The sequence below is a fragment of the Motacilla alba genome, chromosome 18 (assembly GCF_015832195.1).
Source record: "Motacilla alba alba isolate MOTALB_02 chromosome 18, Motacilla_alba_V1.0_pri, whole genome shotgun sequence".
Lineage (NCBI taxonomy): Eukaryota > Metazoa > Chordata > Aves > Passeriformes > Motacillidae > Motacilla > Motacilla alba.
The window spans coordinates 11,053,639-11,077,437 of NC_052033.1; the positions used below are offsets into that span (position 1 = coordinate 11,053,639).

Sequence of the window (23,799 nt, forward strand, 5' to 3'; positions counted from 1 at the left end):
CCCCACATCCCCACAGGGAAACGCACCCGTGCCTGGATGGGTGCTCTCCTTCCCGGGAGTTCCATTAGGAGGAGCTGGGCTGGGGAGCAGCGTCACCCCAAAGATGCCCCACATGTCCCACACTCATTTTCTGCTTTATTAGGAAAGGGCTGGGGGTACCTGGACAGGGATGGGGCAGCTGCCACCGCCAGTGGGGACGGTGCCCTCCACCCCTCCTCCACCAGGGAAGGCTGATGGGCCCCTCGCCCCCAGACTGGGCAGCTCGGTTTGCTCCTGAGCTGGACCCAGCTGCCCACTCAGAGGGACCCCAGGGCTGCCTCACAGGAAGGATGGGCTGTCCCTGTCCCCATCCCCGCAGCCCTTGGGGTCTGTGATGTGCCCGTGGGCTGCACGTTTCACCTCCTGCACCCCCTACATGGGTCTGGGGCGCTCCCAGCATCCTCCATCCCTAGGGACAGCGACGGGGATGGGACGTGGCAGGGGAACACTCGGGGAGGGGTGGGCAGTGCAGAGCTCAGTCCTGGAGCCCCCCAGCGAGGGGACCCCCATCTACCTACGGGACCGAGCGTTCCCCCCAGGGTGCTGGGGCCAGCATGGCAGCGCCCAGCGGCGCCTCGTTACTTCTTCACCTTGATGAGGGAGTGGTAGACGGGCTTGATGATGATGTGCAGGTGCAGGGAGTTGTCGATGAGGTACTCGGAGGTGCGTTTCTGCAGGTCGGCGTGCGCCAGGAAATCGGCCGCCTCGTCCGAGCTCTGGTGGAAGCTGTAGGCGTGCTTGACCAGCACGCGGCCCTGCTGCCGCACGCCCACCAGCACGGTCTTCTGGAAGCTGACGCCGGCGAAGTCGGGGCTGCTCATGGCCGGGGTGACGACGAGGCGCGGGCGCCCGTCCTCGATGCGCACGGGCTGGATGGCGCCCGCCACCGAGTCCGAGTAGACGGGGCGCAGGCTGACGGGCAGCCAGCGCGGCGAGAACAGCGCGTTCCAGGTCACCCTCTTGCCGGCATCGTGGCTGCTGGGCCCCAGCTGGGTCTGGAAGCTGGTGCTGCGGTCGTCACGCGCCGGGTTGGTGATGACCCACTGGGAGCCCCAGCTGGGCGCGAGGTAGTTGCGGGGCAGGAACATGCTGCAGTTGACGTCAAAGTACTTGGCGAAGTGGAGCGGGGAGGCGGCGTGGAACTGGAAAGCCTGGAAGAGCAGGTCCTGCACGGCGGCGCGGTGCCGCGCCAGCACCGCCGACTGCGCCTGCAGCCGGAACAGCTGGCTGGGCGCGATCATGGGGTAGCGGATGGCGCGCAGCACCCGCTCGGCCACGGGCGCCTCGGGCTGCCGGCGGCTCAGCCAGCCCTCCACGGCGGTGTAGAGCTCCAGCTCGCTGTGCAGCACCAGGTCGGAGCGCTCCAGCAGCAGCAGCAGCAGCTCCACGCTCACCGAGCCCCACTCGGCGCTGCCCAGCACCGCCGACAGGTTCCAGGCCAGGAACTGGAGGCAGCTCTCCTGCAGCGCCGCGTCCCCGACGCGCACGGCGTAGTGGTACCAGCCCACCACGTGGCCCTGGCTCGACTCGCTGGCCAGGTGGGTCCTCATGTATTCGGCCACGCCGCGCTGCAGCCCCCAGACCCGGTACTTGCTGGCCAGCTGGTGCATGGGGATGGCCTGGTGCAGCAGGATGGAGACCCCCCCGCAGTACAGGTACCTGGGGCAGAGCGGGGGGTGGTGACATTGGGGACATCCATCTCTGGCAGCTCAGTTCCCAGGGGAGCAGCCTCTGCCCTGGGCTGCTTTCCGCTGAGTATTCCCACCCCGCGGGGTCCTCAGGGTTCCCAGGGAAGCACCCCCCCCCTGCTTGGATGCTTCCATCCCATTCCATGCAATCTCCATGGTCCCCAGGGGAGCATCCTCCTTCCCTGGCTGCATCCCATGAAGTCCCTAGTGGAGCATCCACCTTCTTTGGCTGCATCTCTCCACATACACCCATCCCACAGGATCTCCGTGGTCGCCGGGGAAGAATCCTCCCTCTTGGGCTGCATCCCTCTCAAAATGCACGTCCCTCCCAAAATGTACATCCCAGTGCTTCCCAAGGGAACACCCCTCTTCCTTGGCTGCATCCCTCTGGAAATCCCCATCCCGTGGAGTTCCCGTGGTTCCCAGGAGAGCTGCACCCTCCTCTCCTCGCCGTCCCACGGGGTCCCCCCGCACCTGATGAACTTCTCGAAGAGCGCGGCGGTCTCGGGCGGCTCGTACAGGGTCACGACGCTCTGGTTGCGCAGGAGGCTCTCGAAGACCTCGCTCTGCAGGCTCAGCAGCAGCTGGTGCGTGTGGAACACCTTGGGCTCGTCGGAGGCGGCCGAGCGGACCCGCAGCACCGAGTCGCTGCCGTTGCCGCTCTGCAGCAGCTCCTGCAGCCGCTGCAGCAGCGTCAGCGAGTGGTTGATGGTGGCCGCCGTGGAGTCCCCGCTAAAGTCGGCTTTTTGGGCTGCAGGGAGATGGGACCGTCCCAGAGCTGCGCCCCGGTGCCAGGCGCTGAGGTGGGGTGGGGTCACCGGAGGGCCGTGCACCTCCTGCCTCCGCTCCCCCAGTGCCAAAGGGCTGCCGGCGCCAAGGGAGTGTGGGGGAACAAAGGACGTGGGGACGTTTGTGTCCCTGAGAGCCAAAAAACTGCCTTTCTGCAGCAGAAGGGCTGAGACCACCATGTCCCAGGCCGGGGTGTGCTGGGAAATGGCCGGGTGCCGGCGGCGCTGGCCCTCAGCCCGGTCTGCCTGTCCTGATCCCGTCCCCGCTGCGGGCAGAGGGAGCCCCGGGCATTGCCCTGATCCCTCACATCCCGGATGGATACGTGGGGGGACAGAGAGCCCATGAGTGTGGGGAGCCGGGCACGCTCTGCCCCGCAGCCAGGAGCGGGGTCCCGAGCAGCCTGGGGACTCCAGCTGCCCTGGTGTCACTTCAGGTCGGTGCTGGGATCCCGACAGGGACTGGAGCGGGATCTGGGAATGTGGAACAGGGGTCTCCGTGCTCCTGTGGGCACTGGGGTCCTTCCTTCTTCTCCTCTCCTCCCTCCTGACACCACTCCCACCCGCTCCTCGGAGCATCCTTCCCCCAGGAGGAATTTGGCCACGTCTGTCTCAAATCCATCTTCCTTCTCAAATCCCGTCTTGCCGAAGGATTACCCTTCCCAGCGCCGGCTTAAGGCCGGGGGATGAAGAAGGGGAGCGGGGATGAGGAAGGGGAGCAGGCGCCCTGTACCCCGCCGTGCTGGACTTGTCTGCCCGCTGCACCGAGCCCTTCCCGGGGCACCCACCAGCGAGCACGACCCGGCTCCGAGAGCGCAGCACACCCAGGAGCCACTTCCATCCCCTCCGGGCGCCCCGACGGCAGCCGGCGAGCCGCGCTCAGCTCTCCATCAGCCGCCGAGCCGCGCCCCGGCACCCGGCGAGGGCGGCGGTACCCACGGCTCGGGGACCCTCCCCCCGCCACGGCCACCCTTACCGGCTTGCACGGTGAAGAGGAGGAGGAGGAAGGCGGCGGCAGAGCCCCAGCGGCGGGTGGCCGCGGGCCGGGTGCCCGTCAGCCTGGCCATGGCGTCGCAGGCGCATCTGCCGGGTGCGGCGCACGCTGCGCGCCCGGGGCTTATGTAGGCCACGCGCCCTCCCGGCCCGCGGGCCCGCGCCGCCGCATCGATTGGTGGAAACTGGGACCCGCCGTTGCCACGGGAACGGCTTCCACCCCCCCCGCATCCCACCGGGACCCCCGGCCCGAACCCCGCGCCCCGGGGCGCTGCGGCGCGGGGACGTCGCCGTGCGGCACCGGGCGCTGCTTCAGCGCCGCGCCGGAGCCCCACGCGTGGCCGCGGCCCTTTGTGCCGGGGTCTTTGCATTCAGGGCACAGCTCGGTGGCCTCCCGCTCCCCCCGGCTCATGGGTATTCATGCCGGCAGCGGCCCATCACCATGGCATCCGCGCTGCCGGCAGGAACCGCCTGCCCTTTTCCCAGCCTTTGCGGCCAAGAGGCCGCCCGTGCGCCCTGGGCGGCCTCCCTGGCCCCCCGCCCGCCCCGACACCTCTGGGGGGGCTTCACCACGGGGCTGGGGCCCCCCAAAGCGCCAGCGCCACGGGAGCAGGCGGGGGCGGTGCTGGGTGAGCGGGGCAGGAGCAGCGGGTGTCGGCCGAGTGGTGCCAGCGTCACTTGGGCTGTGGCCCCGGTGGCACCGTGGGGTGGGGACCCAGGACCCCGGGCCGGGGACACATCGCACAGAGGAGGAACGCAGCCCGCAAGGGCACCGCAGCCCCTTACCCACTGCCGAGGAGCCCCGTGCCCTGCACTGGGCTGAACACGGGCTTAGACGCGGCTCCCAGATGTTGGGCGGGGGCAGATGTTGCTGCAGCTGCCGAGGGGGTGGGATCACCATCTGTCCCTGACCCTTGGGCGCGGAGACTCGGGACAAGACACCGACCAGCCCCACGCCACGCTGCTGGGGCTCCCTGGCCCCTTGCAGGGACGGGCAGGCAGGCGATGCTCAAGCCCTGTGCCCCTGCTGGGCAGGGGACCCCCAAAACCGCGGTGCCAGACGGGCGCCCGGCCCGGGCGGGTGTCCTTCCACCGTGGGGCCGCAGGGGACAGGGCCCCCGGCACGGCACAGCCGGTTCACGGCTCAGCGCGTCCTCCGACGCCTCATTTCACCAGCGCCTGACAAACAACAGCCTGTGGGAGCGTGTGCCCGCCGCGCCGCCGGCACCGTGCCAGCCGGGCGGCAGCCACAGCCCGGGGACCCCAGGCGCTGAGGTGACCATGGGGGGACACGGGGTCCGTGGGGCTGGTTCTGGAGGTCGCCAGGGGACGGGGTGGCAGCTCCCGGTCTGCGGTGAGGTGAGGGAGCAGCTGTGCCGGCCCGGAGATTGCGGCTGAGGGCTGGCTCACCATAGCGACCTGTGCCAGGCAGCAGGGCCAGGGCATCGCCCCGCGGGCTGGGGGGCACTGGAGAGACGGAGCCGGACCCAGGGACCGGCAGGGGACAGCAGGCACCTCCCGGTGCTGCTGGGGAAACTGAGGCACGGGCACGGCGTCCTGGCAGTGGGCACTTCGGAGCAGCCGGGGCAGAGCCCAGCGGGGACACGCAGGCAGCGCACACGGATTCACGCCCGTGTGCACAGCCGCACGCCACACCCTGTGCACACCCGCTCCTCCGCGTCCCCAGAGGTGGCCGCCGGCCCAGCTGCCCACTCGCCCCCGGGCCACCACCCCTGCTGCTCTGGGGCGGGGACGAGCTCTGTCACTGTCACCCGGAGCTGCCCGGGTGACCCCTTCCTTGGCCGGCCTCCGCGGGAGCCAAGGGCCGGTGACGTGCCCGTGCCCAGCCCGCGGCTCTGCCCACGGCGCTCTCCCTCCGCCCCGCGTCCCGCACCCCGGGAGGCTGTGCCATGCTGCGGGTGCCCGCGGCGACAGGGACACTGCCGGGGACACGGAGCCCGCAGAGGACACGGACACGAGCGGCGCGCGGACGCTGACGGGGACACACGGACGGCGGTATGTCCGTGCGAAACGCCGAGCCCGGGGAAGGTGACACTGCGCGCCCGGCGGGTGGCACTGGGGCCACCCAGGTGACAGTCCCCGTCCCGCAGGCTTTGGGGAGCGGGAGCCCGGGCAGGGGGAGCAAAGGGGGGCCCAGAGCGATCCCACCTCCCCCCCAGCAGCACAAGGGGATCGGGCTGGGAAAGGGTTAAGGCGCTCGCGCAGCAGCTGCCCTCGATCGATGCCTCAGTTCCGCGGGGGACGTGGATGGACGGGACCTCCTGCTGATGAACCGCAGCTAATTTGCAGTTAATTGGCACCCCTCCGCTCCCCCGCCCCCGCCTTCTTCTCCCCCCTCGGGCTGCGCTCAGGGTCGTGCTGTGGTTCCGGCCGGGAGTGCCAGGGTCGGGGAGGTGGGACCCCCGGGATCCCACACACACCTCGGGCACTTCTGGGGGAGCAGATCCGTCACCGGGGGTCCCGGAACGGGAGAGAGACCTGGCCGCCCCTCCAACCCCTGCCCTGAAGCCATCGAGTGTGTGGGACAAGGGGAATTTGGGGTGCCCCCGGGGCAGGGTCAGACTGCAAGCAGCACGGTGCCCCGTACCCCCTCCCTGAGCTCAGCACCGCCCTTTGCACCCCGCAACCAAGACACCTCCCCTCCCAAAGAGCACCCCATAACCCCCGATCCCAGGATCCCCCTGCACCCCACAACCCCCGATCCCAGGATCCCCCTGCACCCCACAACCCCCGATCCCAGGATCCCCCTGCACCCCACAACCCCCGATCCCAGGATCCCCCTGCACCCCACAACCCCCGATCCCAGGATCCTCCTACATCCCAGAACCCCCGATCCCAGGATGTCCCTACACCCCACAACCCCCGATCCCAGGATTCCCGGATCCCCCCGCACCCCAGAACCCCCGATCCCAGGTTCCCCCATCATCCCGCACCTTCCCCCGGTGCTGGGACTGGGGGGGCGGTCCCCATGGGATGCAAATTTGGGGGAGATTCTGACCAATCAGAACGCAGCGCTCAGCTCTGGCCTCACCACTCCCGCGGGACCCTTCTCTGATTGGGTGGGGCCGGGCTCCCCTGAGCCAATAGGAGCGCAGAGCTCGGGAGGGGGTGGAGCCGCCCTGGTTTATGAATGGGCGAGGGCGGCGCGGGCAGAGGGAGCGGGGCAGGGATGGGGCACAGATAGGGCAGGGATCCGGGCAGGGATGGGGCAGGGATGGGGCACAGATAGGGCAGGGAGCAGGGAGGGATGGAGCACAGATAGGGCAGGGATCCGGGCAGGGATGGGGCACAGATAGGGCAGGGAGCAGGGCAGGGATCCGGGCACAGATAGGGCAGGGATGGGCAGGGATGGGGCACAGATAGGGCAGGGATGGGGCACAGATAGGGCAGGGATGGGGCAGAGATCAGGGCAGGGATGGGGCAGGGATCCGGGCACAGATAGGGCAGGGATCCGGGCACAGATAGGGCAGGGATGTGGCACAGATAGGGCAGGGATCCAGGCACAGATAGGGCAGGGATGTGGCACAGATAGGGCAGGGATCCAGGCACAGATAGGGATGCGGATACGGATCAGGATCCGGATACGGGCGGGGATGCGGGCAGGGCCGTGGGCAGGGCCGCTGCCAGGCTCCTCCAGCTCCGCTGCCTCAGCCTGAGGAGCTGGAAAAGGACCCAGCTGGCAGCCTGGAGATGGCCATCCCACATTTGGCACCACTAGGACCCCTCATCGGCACCTCTGGGTCCTCTCTGCCACCACTGGGAGCCCTCTGGTGGCGCCCAGCCCGGGCGGGGGACCAGAGTCTCCCTCTGCTGGCAGCTGCCCAAGAACACGATGTTTTAATCCGGTTTTCTACAAAAACGGGGCTGAGGGATAAAGAAGGAGCAGCTCTGGCAGCCGGGGCTCTGCTGGGACGTGGCACAGGGGGCTTGGGGTGCGTTGCCTCCCAAGGGTGCAGCAGCTCCAGGTCTGCCTGCGGTGGCACATTTGGGAGCTGCCCGCTGCGCATGGATGCTACAGGACAAGGGAGCTGGGATCCAGCCACAGCAGGGACACCCAGGCGATGGTCCCTGTCCCCAAGCCCCCAGTGGCATGTCACGGCTGACCTCCCGCCCAGGTGCCATCAGGATTCTGATGCCCCTGGTGCTCCCTGTGTCTCCTCACAGCCGGCCCGTGGTGGAAGATGACGGTCCCAGTGCCCAACAGCACGGCGGTGGCGTGGGCAGAGCTGGAGCGGTCACCCTGCCTGGTCGGCATCGTGCCCATCGTGTACTACAGCGTCCTGCTGGGGCTGGGGCTGCCAGGTGAGGGGGCTGGGGGCTGAAAAGAAAACCCCTCAGGAAGGAGGGGCTTTCCCTACCCCCCCCCCCAGCCTCAGACCTGGCCCCAGTGCCCGGCTGTGCTGCCCGGGCCAGGGCAGGTGCCACCGCCACGGGGACAGATGGTATTTGCGTTGCTTGGGCTGGCACACAGAGGAGATTAACCGGCCCGGCCAATCCCCACGGCACCGGGATATTTATAGCTCCCCTCAGCTGCAGCCTGGGCAGCCCTGGGGTCCGGGTGCTGCAGGGGGGGCTGTGAACCCCCAGCTCTCCCCTCCACCCACCGCTCCCCTCCCTGCAGTGAACATCCTGACTGCCGTGGCCCTGTCCCGCCTGGCCACCAGGACCAAGAAGTCATCGTACTGGTACCTGCTGGCCCTGACCACCTCCGACATCCTCACCCAGGTCTTCATCATCTTCGTGGGCTTCATCCTGCAGACGGCCATCCTGGCACGGGCGGTGCCCAGCGCCTTCGTCCACACCGTCAACGTGCTGGAGTTCACGGCCAACCACGCGTCCACCTGGGTCACCGTGCTGCTGACCGTGGACCGCTACGTGGCCCTGTGCCACCCGCTGCGCTACCGCGCCGTGTCCTACCCGCGGCGCACCCGCAAGATCATCGCGGCCGTCTTCGCCGCGGCGCTGGCCACCGGCATCCCCTTCTACTGGTGGCTGGACATGTGGCGCGACGCCGACCCCCCCACGGCGCTGGACACGGCGCTCAAGTGGCTGCACTGCGTCACCATCTACTTCCTGCCCTGCAGCGTCTTCCTGGCCACCAACTCCGTCATCATCCGCAAGCTGAAGCGGCGGAGGCGCGCGGGGGGCGGCAAGACCACGGCCCTGCTGCTGGCCGTCACCACCGTCTTCGTCGTGCTCTGGGCTCCCCGGACCGTCGTCACCATGTGCCACCTGTACGTGGCCTCGGTCAGGAGGGACTGGCGCGTGCACCTGGCCTTGGACATCGCCAACATGGTGGCCATGCTCAACACCTCCCTCAACTTCTTCCTCTACTGCTTCGTCAGCCAGACCTTCCGCCGCACGGTGGGCGAGGTGCTGCGGGGTCAGCCCCGGCCGGCCCCCCGCCGTGGCAGCGGTCACTTCCCACCCCCGGCCCTGAAACCGCTGGAGCTGCTGGGCAGCACGGCGCTCTGAGCCAGGGCAGCGCCGGTGCCCGCCCGGCCCCACGCACTGCACCGCGACCAGCGGGGACCCCCGCCCTCCGCGGAGCCAGGGTTACTGCTGGTGGGGGCGGCAGGAGGAGGGGGTTGTGCCCAGACGCTCGTTTGGGGGTAGCGGGGGGCCTGCCTGGCAGCAGCACCCCAGAATGGGCAGCTCAGCCCTGCCCGCGCTCAGCCCTTGGCAGAACGTTGGAATTCATCCAGGAAACGCAACTCATGCAGGGAGCTCCTCCAGGGCACGCCCCAGCCCAGGAGCACCGAGGGTCCCGGGGAGCCCAGGGGCTGCCCGTGGGGAGGGGTGGAGGGCACGAGTGAGCTCCTGCGAGCCCTGACAAGGACGTGGTGCCCGCTGGGTGCCCCTCCATAAACTGCCGTGCTGAGACCAAAACCCTGCGGGCAGCTGGAACGGAGGCACCCTGCTGCAGCCTCTCTGGCACGGGGTCCCTCTGCCTGCCCACCCCCGTGCCCCTGCCCCGCTGCCCGGGAGGGCTGGGGGAGCACCCACAGGGTCTGCTGTGCCCTGTGGTGGGGTCTGGACACATGGTAAGAGCACAGCTCCCGCCCCCCACCCATTAATCCCCCTGGCAGCAGCCAGGCTGCAGCCCCCGGGCAACGCCCCCCCGCATAGGGGGCACCCCGTGCTGCCCTCCCAGTTACACCAGTGCCAAACTGGTGAGACGCTGGAGGAGAGCCGTGCCGTGCCAGCCTGTCCCCAGCTGCCGGCAGAGGGCAGGGATGGGACACTGCGGAGCTGGCGCTGACGGGGCAGGCAGCTGGCACCCCCGGCTCCCCAAAGCAGCCCTGCCGCCACCCTAATTCCCCGTAAGGTCCTTAACGTAATCCCCCCAAACCGCCCAGCCTTTCCGCTCGGGTTCCCGACACGGGGCAGGACAGACCCAGGGGGTGCCCGGGGGGGACCAGGACCTCAGCTGGCTCCTGGCAGGGCACAGCGACACCCCCAAACCCCACCAGACCCCCTGCCCGCCCCCGAGCCCTGCTGTGCCCGCACTGGGGCGGGATGGGGCGCAGCCTTTGCCCCCAGGGTGTGGGGCTCACCCCCCCCCACGGACCCACCCTGCCCCCGGGTCATTCTCCGGCGTGGACAGACCCCTCCGGGGATGTCACCTCACCCCAGGCCGGATCCCTGCCGGGGGACAGGGTTAAAGCCCGGCCCGGTGGCGCGGGGGGTACCTGGGAGGTTCTCGCTCCATTAATTCTGGCACGTGAGGAGAGCGGAACCGGGAAGGGATTAGTTATTAACCCGAGCGCGGGCAGGGGCCGAGGGGCCGCGGGCCGGGGGGCTCGGCTGCCTCGGGAACCCTCGGCGGGAGCTCCGGGATTGCCACCGGCCCCCCCGACCGCCGCCGGCCCCCCTGTGCCAACCGGTGCGTATTTACTTGGCAAAGGAGGTGGAAATGTGCTGACGGCGTCCGCCGGAGCGAGGGGCTCCGCCGGGAACGGCTCCGAGCCCCGGCCGGAGCGGCGGGAGGCTCTGGGAGGGCAGCGGGGACCCCCGGCTCCAGGGACGGCTCTCGCCTTGCCGGGGGGGGCCGCCGCGGAGACGGGGTTCAGCCGGCCGTGCCCACCGTGCCCGCCGTGCCCGCCGTGCCCGCCGCCCGTCCCTGCGGCTCCCGAGGAAAGGTAAGCCTGGAAAAAATGCGTGCTGATGTTTTCGGCTGGAGCCTGGCCGGGGTCCAGGTGCCGGTGCTGAGCGACACCGCAGCCCCCCAGTGTGGCCTCCGTGCTGGGAGGACCAGTTCTGCCCAGTTCTGCCCAGTTCTGCCCAGTTCTGCCCAGTTCTGCCCAGTTCCAGCGCTGGGATGGCGGCTCCCAGCCCACCCAGAGCACCGGCAGCCGGGATCGGGCTCTGCCCGTGCCGGGAGGGCAGGGCCGGGCACCCCGAAGGGAAACCGAGGGTGGCATCACCCCGCAGTGACCCCACAGCCTGTTGGGGTCTTTCTGTGGGACCTACGAAAACGCCGGGAGCAGCAACGGGGCTGGGAACGCGGGCAGGGTCCCGATGGGAAGGGGGAGCAGAAAACGCCCACAGGGGGTGGAACAACACGAGGGTCTCCGTGGGGAGGGGGCTGAAATCACCCCCCGTGGGGGGATGGGGGGTTCCCGTGGCAAGGGGGTGAGGAAATCACCCGCCAAGGACGGGGACTCTGGAGCAAACGCTGCGCGGCCGCGGGGCAGCCTCGGCGGGACGAGCGCCTGCCGGTGGCCCCACCGGGGGTCACGGGGGTCTCCTGCTGAGTCAGCAGCCGGGAAAGCCTCCGGCGGAAGGAAGCAGCCGGTGGAGAGGCCGGGCTGCGGAGTGGGGGCGGCAGGACAAGCGGCCTCCGCTCCCGGCACCGCTTACCCGAGGCTGAGCCTTCCCCGGAGAGCGAGGGCTGCCCGACCCCGGGGCCAAATCCCTGGGGAAACTGAGGCACGAGGTCCGCTGCAGAGCCCCTCGCCTGCCCTGCCCTGCCCCGTGCGAGGGCAGGGATGATCCAACCCCAAACACCGTCCCGGAGCCGAAGGATCCTTAGGAAGAAGGCGGGAGGGTGGCGGTGCCGCAGCTCGGAGCCCGGCTACGCCGTCCTGTCCCCGGGGGCTCCGGCGGGCGCCGGTCCTTGTGCCACGGGTGCCGCCGGTTCCGGTGGGAGCCGGTCCTGCCTCTGGAGGCCCTGCTGCCCTTTCTCCCCGGATTGTTTTCATCCCGGCCTGGATCGGGGCAGGCCCCGCCGGAGGCACATTGAACTTTCCTCTGCATCCTTCACCCTCTTGCTTCACCCTCCCGAAATAGCAGCTCCTGCCTGGAAACCTCTCCCAGGGCTGCCGGGGCCCCGGGGTGCCCCAGATCTCCCAGGGCTTTTCCCCATCCCCAGGGATGAACGGGGTGATTGTGGGGTGCCCATCCCAGCTCCAGGGTCGCGGCCACCCCTGTCGGGACAGGGACCACCAAACCCTGCCCGTGCCCCGGGCTGGGGCAGCCCTGATCCCCGGCCCTCTGCAGAAAGGGCTTTCCTGGGCTTTCCTGGGCTTTCCTGGGTCCTGCTGCCCTGCCAAGGGCTCCGGCTTTATCCCTCAGCTGACATTCCTCCGGGAGGCCCCTCCAGGCCGGACTATCCTCGCACGGTGGGGCCGCCCGCGGAGCGCCACTCCCGCCTCCCATCCCCGAGCCCACCGGAGCCGGGAGATCCCGGCTGGGTGACACAGACCCCGCTGCTCCGTCCCTTGTCCCCTGAGTGTCGTTCCCGGGGAGCAGCGCTCGGCCGAGCCAGGCTGAGCCCCCCCAGGCTCATCACACCGATGACCAGGTGCGCTCCCCCCGTTCCGCCCCCCAGTGCGGGCTCTCCCCCCCCCCCAGCCCCCTCGGTGCCCCGGTGCGGCACCGCCGCCGGTGCGGGACGCCGGTGTCCCCGCCCGGTGCGGCGGGGCAGGTCCCGGCCGGCCCCAATCGCGCTCCCGGGGCTGAGCCGCACCTCGGGGAGGGGCCGGGCCGGGCAGGCGCACGGTGCGGCGGCACCGGGGCTGCCTGGGCTCGGCACGGGGGGAGCGGAGCGCCGGGCACCGGGGGCTGCGGCCGGTGAGCGGGGCGGGGCGGGGGGCGAGCCCTCCGGGACTGGGGGCACCGGCAACGCCGACGGGAAGAGACCGGGACCGGGACCGAGAGCCGTCCGCCCCCGCAGCTCCTCCGGCCGGAGATTTGGGGCGGCTCCGGAGGAGTTTCGGGGCCGGGACCTGGCGGGAGCGCCGGGAAGCACCGGGAAGCACCGGGACGGTGCGGGATGGGGGTGCGGGATGGGCGGGGGGGACCGGCGGAGGGGCAGGGGAAGCGGGACGGGAGTGCGGCGGCGGCACCGAGCCGGGGCAGCGGGGAAAGCCAAGGGGGGATGAGAGGGACCGGGCGGGGCTGCAGGAGGAGCAGAGCTGGGGCCGCGGGCGCAGCCGCCGGGGGCGCGGGGGAAACCGGGCGGAGCGTGCGGGGGTACCGGGCTGGAGGCGAGCGGGAAACCGGGCTGGGGGACGCGGTGGGAACTGGAGGCGGCGGAGCTCCAGGAACCCGCGGGCACAGGGACCCCGTCCCAGCGTGGTGCTGGCGGTCCCTGTCCCCCTCCCGGGCCGGGCGGTGCCCGGTTTGGGGCGCTCCTAGGGCACCGGGGTCCTGGCTCCGGCATGTCCTCGCTGGGGTCTCCTCCCGGTTTCCTCCCCAGCAGTGAGGCTGCGGCTTCCTCGCTGCCTCCTCTTCCCCGTGCCCACCATGAGATGGCAGGAACGGGGTGGGGACAGGGACTGGGACCCCGTGCCGTGTCGTGCCGTGTCGTGCCGTGCCGTGCCGTGCCGTGCCAGGCTGCGGCTGCCTACGTGCCAGCAGGCTGGACATGCGACCTGCACTGGGCTGGTGCCCAAAGCCAGAGGGAAGTGGGACAGGAAAAGCAGAAAGAGGAACGTGGTGGCACGCAGGGACAAGGCAAGGGGACAGCCCTGTCCCCCAGTATCCCCCCTGCCATCTGAGGTGGGCCCACGTTTGGTGTTCCAGGGAAGCCGTCAGGCACAGTGCTGCTCCTGACACTGGAGGAAGGGATCGGGAGAATTCCCGGAGAATTCCCATGTTGGGAGGGATCATTTGGGGCACAGAGGGGCTGAGCCCCTCCTCAGCTGCCAGCAGCCTCCAGGCAAGGAGCCAGTGTGGCTGCCTGGTCCCTTCTGGAGCTCTGTGTTGGGTGAGCTCAGCTGTGCCAGCAGGGCAGAGCTCCCCAGGACCCCACTGCTCACCATGGGATGATGCCCGGCGGGCACCACGGGCAGGGAAGCTCTGAGCCGGGAGCTGATCCCCATCCCCAGCGCCCGTGCCCTGACCCCGCTGTGTCCCGCAGGGTCCCTGGATGCCACGGTGCAGGATGGGCACCGCGGCCGTGCTGCTGGCCCTGCTGCCCACGGCCGCCACGCAGCCCACGCCGCCCCCGGGCTGCGGCCGCGACCTCTCCTCCCTCTACTACAACCTCTGCGACCTCTCTGCGGGCTGGGGCATCGGGGTGGAAGCAGCGGCCAGCCTCGGCGTGGTGACCACCTTCGTGCTCACCATCGTCCTGGTGGCCAGCCTGCCCTTCGTGCAAGACCACCAGAAGAAGAGCCTGGTGGCCACGCAGGTCTTCTTCCTTGTGGGCACCTTCGGGCTCTTCTGCCTGACCTTCGACTTCATCGTGGGGCCGGATTTTTCCACCTGCACCTCCCGCCGCTTCCTCTTCGGCGTCCTCTTCGCCATCTGCTTCTCCTGCCTGCTGGCGCACGCCGTGGCCCTCAACTTCCTGGCGCGGCGCAACCGGGCGCCGCGGGGCTGGGTGACGCTGGCGGCGGCCCTGTCCCTCGCCTCGGTCGAGGTCATCATCAACGTCGAGTGGCTCGTCATCACGGTGGCGCGGCGCGAGGGCGGCCCCGCGGACCCCTGCCAGCTGGCGGGCGCCGACTTCGTCATGGCCCTCATCTACGTCATGGCCCTGCTGGTGGCCGCCTTCGGCGCGGCCTGGCCCACGCTCTGCGGCCGCTACGGCCGCTGGCGCAAGCACGGCGCCTTCATCCTGGCCACCACCGGCCTCTCCGTGGCCATCTGGCTGGCGTGGACCACCATGTACCTGTACGGGAACCGGCGCGCCGGCCGCGAGCCCGGCTGGGACGACCCCACGCTGGCCATCGCGCTGCTCTGCAACGCCGCCGCCTTCCTCCTGCTCTACGCCATCCCCGAGGTGACGCACGTGACGCGGCGCAGCCCCGAGCGGGCCTTTGAGGACGACGGCTACCCCACGCGGGGGGTGGGCTACGAGACCATCCTGAAGGAGCAGAAGTCGCAGAGCATGTTCGTGGAGAACAAGGCTTTCTCCATGGATGAGCCGTCCTTCGGTAGGCGCCGGGGCTCGCCGGGGACCTTCTCACCCCGTGGCAGGGCGGGTGCCATCCTCCTGGGGACCCTGGGGGGTGTCCCCAGTGGGGATGGCAGCGGTGGCTGGGTGACGAGACGTCTGGCAGTGACCTGCCCGGCACCGGCGCCTGCCGCTGTTGTGGCTGCCGAGAACTGGCCGGGCTGGGCGTACCAGTTTGGGCTGAGCCCAGGAGCCACGGGGAGCTCCCTCCCCGGCGTGGGGTGCCCGCGGCTCCTGCCCCTCCGCCCCAGGCCCACGAGACCCTGCAATAACACGGGGTGGTGACTGTCCCGGTGGGGATCGTGGGCGGGCGCGCCAGGTGTCTGCTCCCCATGGCGGAGGGAGGGTCCCCCTGAGCAGCACCTGCACCCGAGAGACCCGACAATAACAAGGCACGGGCAGGCAGCAGCGATGCCACCCCTGGGGACAGGAGTGTCCCGCGGGAAAGGCACGCAGCTGCTGAGTCAGCTCGTTAAACCTGCTAACGAGGTACAGGGAGCCCCAGCGGGGTGGCACTGGCTCCATGGTGACTGTCCCCGTGTCTCAGCAGCCAAGAAGCCGGTGTCCCCATACAGCGGCTACAACGGGCAGCTGCTGACCAGCGTCTACCAGCCCACCGAGATGGCTCTGATGCACAAGGGGACGGTGAGTGTGACACCGGAGACGGCCACCTCGTGGGGGACAGGGTGTGGCTGGGGTGTTCCTGTGACCCCCGTATGGCTGCTCTAACGGGGTGGGGATCTCCCAAGCCTTCCATCCCCGGGACCCCGAGGGGCTGGGGCGTTCCCGGTGCTGTGGCCTTCCACCGCCGTGTCTGTCCCTCAGAGCGAAGGTCCCTACGACGTGATCCTGCCCCGCGCCTCCACCAGCCCCATGCCCGGCAGCGCCAGCTCCACGCTCCGAGCCGAGGACGCCTTCGCGGCGCAGGCTCGGCACTCCAGCATCCCGAGGGACACCCGCAGCTGCCAGGTGGGTGAACGGTGGCTGCAGCGGGGGCAAAGTCCAGCCCTGCCGTGGTGACGGCGCTGCCCGGCACCCAGACACCCCCCGGTGGGTCAGGGTACACGTCCGTGGTCCTGGTGCCACCCCGTCCCGGTGCCACCCCGCTGTGCCCGCAGGTGCAGTCCCCGTACAGCAGGAACCGCTGGTGAAGCCCCCGTGACGCAGCTCCCGCAGCGCCGGCCCGGCCGCGGCCCCTCCGTCCCCCTGCCAGGGCTCGCCGAGCCTCATCCCACCCTGAGCGACGCGTGAATGCCACCCAGTGACGTGTGAATGCCACCCCGGCTGGCAGCCAGAGCTGCTTCCTGCCCGTGGGCCGCCTGGACACGGCCCCAGAGCCAGCGCTCCCACCTGCCCGTCCCACCTGGCCACGGGCCCCCCCATCCCTGCCTCGAGGACTGGCTCCCGTGAGGACACCCCCGGTTGTCACCTCACTGCCTTTGTGAGGCACAGACCCCCCGCCTCCCCCAGGCCACGGACCCTCTACAGCTGGGGAGCCCGTGGGACCCTGCCCAGGGCACCCTGAGCCCCGAGCCCTGGCCCTGCACTGACCCCGCCAGCCCTGGGGACCCCGAGCTGAGCTGGCCCCATCCCACAGGGCACAAGGGGACTCCAAGCCGTCCCCAGCTCTGTGCCTCTGTTCCCCGTTGCTGGGGGAGGGGGATCAGTGCCTTGCTGGGGCTGGGTCCCCCCACAGCTCTGGCCACCTTCTCGGTGCCTTTCCGGCCCTCGGGGCTCGGGGACCCCTGCAGGGAGCGTGGAGGGAGCTGGGCCCCTCGCCCTCCTTGTGGCTTTCTCTGTCAAGTTTCCTTTTCATTTTTTTCAGGTCGCCCCAATAAAGGTGGTTTTTCCTACGATGCTGTCACAGGCGGCCCGTGACGGGGGTCCCCGGTGTTCCCAATCCCCCGGGCTGCTCCCCCGGGCTCAGCCCCGTGTCCCCATTCAGGGGAGGGACAGGGAGCATGGGATTGCTCCGGGCAGGGTCCTCGGCAGCCCCATCCCCCAGCCGCGGCCGCTGGGCCGGGATCCCGCGGGCAGATGGGCTGCCGGGCAGGAGGTGGCACGGCACGGAGGACGTGCCAAGGTCGCGGTGGTTTTCCCGCTCGGATCGCCTTCCCCTGCAGAGCCATTCCTCCTCCTCCGGGCAGGAAGCCTGCGGCCAGCAGCGCCATGAATTATTCAGGGCTGGAGCGGCTCGGTGGGGGCAGCGGGTGACCGGCTCTCCTTGAGCCGGAGCCGGGCTGGCGGCGCTGGGGCTGCCGGTGGGCACCGTGCCCCCCGCCCGGTGTCCGCACAAGGGACACGCGGCGGGAGGGTGGCACTCGCCGCCCGGCTGTGCCCTCAGCTGGCACAAGCCCACGCTCCCGGCTCCGGGGACACGGAGGGAGCCGGGGGTTGGCAGCGGGATGTGGCCGTGCCCCCCGGGCCGTGCTGCGTCAGCCGTGTTTACCTGGCACCCGTGTTTACCTGGCACCCGTGTTCACCTGGCGCCCGTGTTCACCTGGCACCCGTGTTTACCTGGCGCCGAGCGGCAGCGGGGACAGTGCCCAGCAGCACCAGGCACTCGGTGTCACCGGGGCCACCGTCACCACAGCACAGCCTCCGTCCTGCCGCCCGCGGGCACCGCACGGCGCAGCGCGTCCCCCCCCCAAAGGCACCTCACCTTCCCGGGGACGGCAAAGCCACCCCACAAACGAGGTGCGAGCACTGCCGCGCTCGGGGGTGCCAGGGGACAGCGGAGCGGCCCCCGCGGAAGCGCGGAGCCCCCCGGCCCCGCCAGCGCCGGCCGCAGCGCGGGGCGGCCCCGCTGCAACAGGGAGCGCTTTGTGCCGCCGGGGCCGCGGAACAGCGGAGCCTTTGTCCGGCCAGGTGAGGCAGCGCCGCGCCGGGAGCGGCCCCGGAGCCTCCCCGGAGCCGGGGGCTGCCCGGGGGTGGTCGCGGGGCGGCGGCAGGTGGCACCGGGGTGGTGCGGGCGCAGCGGCGGGGACGTGGCAGCACACCTGGCACCGGGGTCACCGTGACCGGGCAGGGACATGGGCAGGGATGCCAAGGGCAGGGCTGCGTGTGGCTGCAGCCCTGGGGCTCAAGCAGGGGCAGCAAGAGTGACAATAAGGGCAAGTGACGCACGTGTCAGTTCTGGCACGCTCCACGTCCCCAGCACCGCCTCACTTTCCTCCCACCGGGCGCTGAGCCAGGCACTGGGGTCTCCTCACGGCTGAGGAACGAGGCTCCTGCCCCCACCAGAGCCCTGCCAGGGCCAGCCCGTGGCAAGTGACACGCTTGGCACTGCCATCTGCCAGCACAGCAGCGTCCCTCAGGAAGCCCTCAGGAACGGGGAGCACAGACACGCTCACACCACCGGCACCTTTTACTCCAAACAACCCACGGCACCGCCGGGACCCGCTCCAGGGCTGAGCCGGGCAGGGTGGAAGCCCTGGGCTCAGCAGTGACACAGGGGCACCAGGACAATGTCCCCCCGGAGTCCCAGCTGTGGGAATCCCTGGGCTCAGCAGTGACACAGGAGCACAGCGTCCCCCCGGAGTCCCAGCAGTGACACAGGAGCACAGTGTCCCCCTGGAGTCCCGGCAGTGACACAGGAGCACAGTGTCCCCCTGGAGTCCCGGCAGTGACACAGGAGCACGGTGTCCCCCTGGCGTCCCAGGGTGCTCAGCCCGGCCCGGCCCGCGCGCGCTCCCGCTCCAGCTGTTTGCGCCTCTGGAGGTCCCGGTAGGCGCGGACGACGCGGGCCCGCTCCTCCTCCAGGATGCGCCGGCGAGCCATCGACATCACCGGGGACACGGGGGACGCGGGGGACGCCTGGCTCTGTCCCAGGCGAGGCGTCAGGAGGAGCTGCTTCTGTCCGGCCTGCAGGCAGAGACGGGGCAGCTCAGGGGTGAAGGGTCAGACGGCGGGACTGCGCTCCGAGGAGCTGCCCCCGGCTCCCTGAGGCCACCGCCGCCCTCCCAGGCACCCAGAGGGTGGGTGGCACTGTCCCCAGAGCTCACCTGCTCGGCGGGACCGTGGCCCCTGGGCCGTGAGGTGATGGTGGGGGGCTGTGTCACCACCTCTCCGAAGGGCACGGTGTCTGCAAGGGAACGGGGGTCACTGGGAGACCCTCGGGATGCCCAGCCCAGCTGCCCCCACCCCCCTCATGCCGCCCCCCGGGGCTGGGGTCACTTCAGCCACCCCCATTCTCACCTTGCAAGAGGCTCTTCTCCAGCATGGCCTCCTTCCTCTCCTCCTTCTTCTTCCGAGCTTTTTCCAGCTTCCTTTTCTGAAACCTGAAGAGCCACGTTACAGCTGGGGCTCAGGGGGGGACAGGGAGCAAGCAGTGAGTCCCCACCCCAAGGGAGCCCCAAAATCTTTCCCCCAGGAGGGCGAAGCAGGCTTGTGGCCCTGTTCCCAGAGCTCCATCCCCACGGAAAGGGCGCTCGCTGCCCCCCAGCTGCACCCCCCTGCAGAAACGGGCGAGGGGACACGCCACAGGCATGGGCTGGCCCCACCCGGCCCCCAGGGCCTTGCTCTCACTCTTTTTTCCTTCTGGACTTCTCCGGAGCCGTGGCGTCCTTCTCAGGCTCCCGCTGCAGCCGGTTCTCGGCCAGGAAGAGGACGCGCCGCACCTCCTGCTCCATGCGGCACACGTAGGAGCGCTCCGACTCCCCCCTGCCCCTCCGGAACCTGGGCACGGGGACGTCCCCGGCAGCCTCGGGGCCCCGGCCCTTCTGCTGCTGCTTCTTCTCTAGGAGACACAGGTGACATTTCTGCAGGTGACGCTTCTGCAGCGGTCACGCCACGGGGGTCCCTCCACTGGCACGGCGCGGGTGGCACATCACCGGAGGGAGGAGGATGTCCCGCGGCAGGATCCAGCCATGCCGTGGGCTCCTGGGGCAGGCCCTGGGCCACCTGCTGGGGCCACCTGCGTGTCCCACCTGCCGCCTGCCTCCTGCCGGGCTCCGGGCGCTTCAGGGCCTCGCGGCTCCGCATCAGCTCCCGCAGGCGGAACGGGATCTCCTGCTCCTCGGGGTGTTTGGGCTTCATGTTGTCCTTCTTCTCCTTCCTGCGGAAAACGAGCACAGTGAGAGGGCTCCAGGGAAGCAGCGGCACCTGGAGGCTGGGACACCGGGACACCGGGATCCAGGCACCGGGACACCGGGAGTCAGCTACGGAAGGATGCTGGGATTTGGGCACGGTGGGAAACCGAGACTCAGGCATGGCTGGACACCGGGACCGAGGCACGGGCAGACATCGGGACCCGGGCACGGCGGAGATCAGGACACAGACCCCGAGAACGGGACCCCCGCCAGGGCCCACCCGAGACCCCGCGTGGGTCCAGCTCCCAAACCGGGAGCGATCCCAGCAGGATGCCGCGGGCACTGACCTGCTGCGCAGCGGCTCGGCCGGTCCACGTTCCGATCTCGGTCCCGCTTTCTGTCCCGGTCCCGCTTTCCGTCCCTGTCCCGGCCCCGGTCCCGCTTTCTGTCCCTTTCCTGGTCCCGGTCCTGGTCCCCGGCCCTGTTTCGGTCCCGATCCCGGTCTCTGCCCGTGTTTCGGTCCCGATCCCAGCTTTTGTCGCGGTCGCCGGGCCGCTTTCTGTCCCCGTCCCGGTCCCCGGGCCATGGTTCCGCCACTCTTCACGTGCCCGTTCCGCCGCCACGTCCGGCTTTATGGCCCCGCCCCCTGCTGCTTATTGGTCCAACCTTCCCCGCCGCTCCCGCCCCGCTGAGCGCACCGGGCTGCCATTGGCTGTGAGAGCTGTCAGTCGGGGAGTGGGCGGGGCCGGGCGGTGCGGCCGGATGCTGCTGCGGGGGCTGGCGGGGGCGCGCCGGGGGGTGAGCGGGGACAGGGGGACAGCGGGGGGGACAGGGGGGGGGACGGGGGGGGGACAGCGCGGGGCTGGGCATGGGGAGACGCGGGGGAGTCCGCGGGAGGGGCCAAGAGGGGCTGGGGGTGAGATGTGAGCGGGGACGGGGGGACATGGGGGGTGCTGGGGATGGCGGGGGGCAGGGGGGGCTTGGGGGAGAGGAGGGGACAAGGGGGGCAGGGGGGAGAGGAGGGGACAAGGGGGGCTTGGGGGATGTGGGGAGATGAGGGGACAAGGGGGGGATGGGCATGGGGCTGAGGGGGGTGCAGGGAATGGGGCGGGGGGCAGGAATTGGGGGGTCGGGAGGGGGATATGGCGGTGCTAGGGGTGGCAGTGGGGTACGCTGGGAGCAGGGATGGGGCGGGGGGCAGGAATTGGGGGGTTGGGAGGGGGATATCGCGGTGCTAGGGGTGGCAGCGGGGGGGGGCAGGCTGAGCTGGGGGTGCAGCAGCCCCGCTGTGCCCCCCCCAGACTGGCACCAGCACGGGGGTCTCGGTTCCCTGCAGCCCCCAAAGAGCCCCAGGGGGACCCCACGCCCCCACCCCGCCACCTCCTGCAGCGCCCGGGAGCGTTCGGACACCAAGACAGAGGCCGGGGCCACCTCGGACACCCCGGGAGGGGACAGCAGGACAGCCACCCCTGATGGCGACGGGGGGGAGCCTCTGCAGCCCCCCCGCTGCCCCCGCCGCCCACCCACTGCTGCGGCACCGGCTGCCCCAACTGCGTCTGGCTGGGGTACGTGGAGGAGCTGCTGGAGCGGCACCGGGACGGCGGAGCCCGGGCCCTGGCGGCCGTGGAGCAGCACGTGGAGGACGAGAACATCAAAATGATCCTCAGGATGGAGATCAGGCTGCGTGCCAGGAAGGACTGAGCCTCCCCCGGGCTCCCCACGCCGGTGGGGGGGCAGGATCCGGGCCTGGGTGGTTTGAGCGTGGCGTCCCGGGGGTGTCACGCGAGGTCGGGTCACCTCCTGTCCCAGAGGGAGCTGTCCTTGGGGACAGGCGGTGACTCAGGGCTGTCCTGAGCCCCGGATTTCCCAGGAGCTGGATTTCCCCAGCATGGCAAATCCCTGCCAAGGGCAGGCTGGGCAGCCCCCCAGCCCTCCTCCTCCTCCTCCTCCTCCTCCTCCTGGGCTCCCAGCTGGAATTTAAGCACCTTGGGGGGATTTTCAGCACCTTGGCCATGCCCTGGTGGTGGGGAGGGCCGGGGGGCTGGGCCAGACCCCTCCCCACAGGCACCACAAAGCCTCTTAGGGGCCTCTCCGTGGGGGCTCGGGGGGGCAGCGTGTGGCACCGAGCACGTGGGCAGCTGCAGCCTCCTGTCAAGGACACTGTCCCCGGTGTCACATCCTCCCGGGCTGCTCAGCAAGGTGCCTTTCCTGCCTCCATCTTAAATCCCCGGAAACTTGTCCCAAATCTCCCCCTCCATCCTGGGGGACTCGCAGCTGTTGAGACCCACCCAGACCCCCCCCAAGTCATCCCAGGACAAAGTCCCCAAGAGGCCACCCAGCCCTGGAGTGTCACTCACTAAGGAACCCCAATTCACAGCCGGGCTCTGCTCTCTGCCAGGGAAGTAGGTGCTTCTCCATGGAAAACACTCCTGGATCCCTTTAATCCTATTTGTTGGAGCCCAGTTGCAATTAGAGGCGGGGGTTGAAGTTCAATTAAAGTGTGCCGAGATTAGTCTGTTTTTAATTGCTTTAGTGCTGGATTAGGGAAGCTTTGGAGCAACACCAGCCACGGGCAGGGGCTGCTGGACCCTCTCTGGGACCAGGACCCCCACCCAGGCTGGGCTGGAGACTGGAACGGGGGTCCCATCGCTCCCTGTGGCATCAGGGGACACTGGGGGATCTCTTTGGGAATGGGGAGGCAGGATTCCCCCACGTGGGATCCACTGCCCACCGGCACGGGCAGGGCTAATCCTGACACCTCCTCCCCCGCCCCGAGCAGGGGAAGGACACCGGATTACCCCTGGGGAAAGCAGGGAGGTGAATAATCCTATTACCCCCGGGCAGGATAAATCTCCCTCCCCGAAAAGCCCCCCAGAGCATCTCCAGGCCGGAGGGAGCCGGGCTGGGCGGAGGGAGCAGCTCTGGGACCGGGGATCGCGGCACTCTGTGAGTCAGGGGAGGGGACGAGGGGGCGTTTGCTGCTCTTCGTGCGTCCAGGAACATCCAGGAACATCTCCCTGGCCTGGATCCTTGCTCCTGGGGCCGCATCCAGCTCTGCAGCAGGGCCAAATCCCTCACACCGATCCCAGAGCGGGGCCGGTGCCACAGAATTCCCGCTTCTGCTGCCATGGGCCCTCCCCTGCTCCCCCTTCCCAGCCTGGGGTACCCACCGCCCCCACACCGACCTGGGCAAGCCCTGGAGGGCCCTGGCAGTGCCCTGAGGGGTCCCCAGGTGTCACATCCACGCTGGGGTGGGGGACAGGGGAGGGAGGAGCGGCAGCAGTGCCGCTGGCCCTCGGGGTGCCCTTCCCTGCCTTTGGGGGTCACGCTGAGCTGAGCGGGGCTGAGCCCTGCGGGGAGGGAGGGGGCTCTGCAGAGCCCAGCAGGGGCTGGGTGGGAGGAGAAGCTGGTGGCCCCATTTCCCTGCAGCGGGTGTGAGGAGCTGTCCTGCGCCAGCGCTGAGCCCCGGGGAGCGCCGTGAGCTCCAGGGAACACCGTGAGCTCCGGGGAACGCCGTGAGTTCCAGGGAGCCCTGGGGAGCACCGTGAGCTCCAGGGAACACCGTGAGCTCCAGGGAACGCCGTGAGTTCCAGGGAGCCCTGGGGAGCACCGTGAGCTCCAGGGAACGCCGTGAGCTCCAGGGAGCCCTGGGGAGCGCCGTGAGCTCCAGGGAGCACCGTGAGCTCTGGGGAGCACCGTGAGTTCTGAGGAGCACCGTGAGCTCCAGGGAGCGCCGTGAGTTCCAGGGAGCCCCGGGGAGCACCGTGAGCTCCAGGGAACACCGTGAGCTCCAGGGAGCCCTGAGGAGCCCTGTGAGTTCCAGGGAACACTGTGAG

The 23,799-nt window shown here is 70.1% G+C and overlaps 4 protein-coding genes and 1 long non-coding RNA gene across 10 annotated transcripts; 3 read left to right on the forward strand and 2 right to left on the reverse strand.

Moving 5' to 3' along the window:
* Window positions 1-115: 115 nt before the first annotated feature.
* On the reverse strand, window positions 116-4,025 carry BTBD17 (BTB domain containing 17). The gene is made up of 3 exons (XM_038157310.1): window positions 3,489-4,025; window positions 2,202-2,478; window positions 116-1,698 (listed from the first exon to the last, which is right to left on the reverse strand). Exons 1-3 carry the CDS (start codon window positions 3,874-3,876, stop codon window positions 618-620), a joined length of 1,746 nt encoding a protein of 581 aa, XP_038013238.1. The 5' UTR covers window positions 3,877-4,025; the 3' UTR covers window positions 116-617.
* On the forward strand, window positions 1,572-10,099 carry GPR142 (G protein-coupled receptor 142). Of its 2 annotated transcripts, none has more exons than XM_038157317.1 (3): window positions 1,572-1,694; window positions 7,691-7,828; window positions 8,148-10,099. In XM_038157317.1, the coding sequence occupies exons 2-3, from the start codon at window positions 7,708-7,710 to the stop codon at window positions 8,999-9,001; spliced, it is 975 nt and encodes a 324-aa protein (XP_038013245.1). In that variant the 5' UTR covers window positions 1,572-1,694; window positions 7,691-7,707; the 3' UTR covers window positions 9,002-10,099. The 2 variants fall into 2 exon arrangements, with proteins under 2 accessions (XP_038013245.1, XP_038013244.1); XM_038157316.1 differs by lacking the exon at window positions 1,572-1,694 and adding an exon at window positions 4,226-5,521.
* A 188-nt stretch (window positions 10,100-10,287) lies between these two features.
* On the forward strand, window positions 10,288-16,786 carry GPRC5C (G protein-coupled receptor class C group 5 member C). Of its 5 annotated transcripts, none has more exons than XM_038157314.1 (5): window positions 10,288-10,668; window positions 13,893-14,913; window positions 15,481-15,578; window positions 15,759-15,902; window positions 16,052-16,786. In XM_038157314.1, the coding sequence occupies exons 2-5, from the start codon at window positions 13,902-13,904 to the stop codon at window positions 16,082-16,084; spliced, it is 1,287 nt and encodes a 428-aa protein (XP_038013242.1). In that variant the 5' UTR covers window positions 10,288-10,668; window positions 13,893-13,901; the 3' UTR covers window positions 16,085-16,786. The 5 variants fall into 5 exon arrangements, with proteins under 5 accessions (XP_038013242.1, XP_038013240.1, XP_038013241.1 ...); XM_038157312.1 differs by having other exon boundaries at window positions 10,289-10,412; XM_038157313.1 differs by having other exon boundaries at window positions 10,537-10,668; window positions 15,484-15,578.
* Window positions 16,787-18,285: 1,499 nt separating this feature from the next.
* CCDC137 (coiled-coil domain containing 137) lies at window positions 18,286-20,700 on the reverse strand. The gene is made up of 6 exons (XM_038157318.1): window positions 20,311-20,700; window positions 19,862-19,989; window positions 19,461-19,671; window positions 19,131-19,213; window positions 18,938-19,017; window positions 18,286-18,797 (listed from the first exon to the last, which is right to left on the reverse strand). The coding sequence occupies exons 1-6, from the start codon at window positions 20,547-20,549 to the stop codon at window positions 18,600-18,602; spliced, it is 939 nt and encodes a 312-aa protein (XP_038013246.1). The 5' UTR covers window positions 20,550-20,700; the 3' UTR covers window positions 18,286-18,599.
* Window positions 20,615-23,651, forward strand: LOC119709483. Its single transcript, XR_005259366.1, has 3 exons — window positions 20,615-20,761; window positions 21,300-22,909; window positions 23,393-23,651. It is a non-coding gene; the product is annotated as an uncharacterized LOC119709483 (long non-coding RNA).
* The last annotated feature ends 148 nt before the right edge of the window (window positions 23,652-23,799 follow it).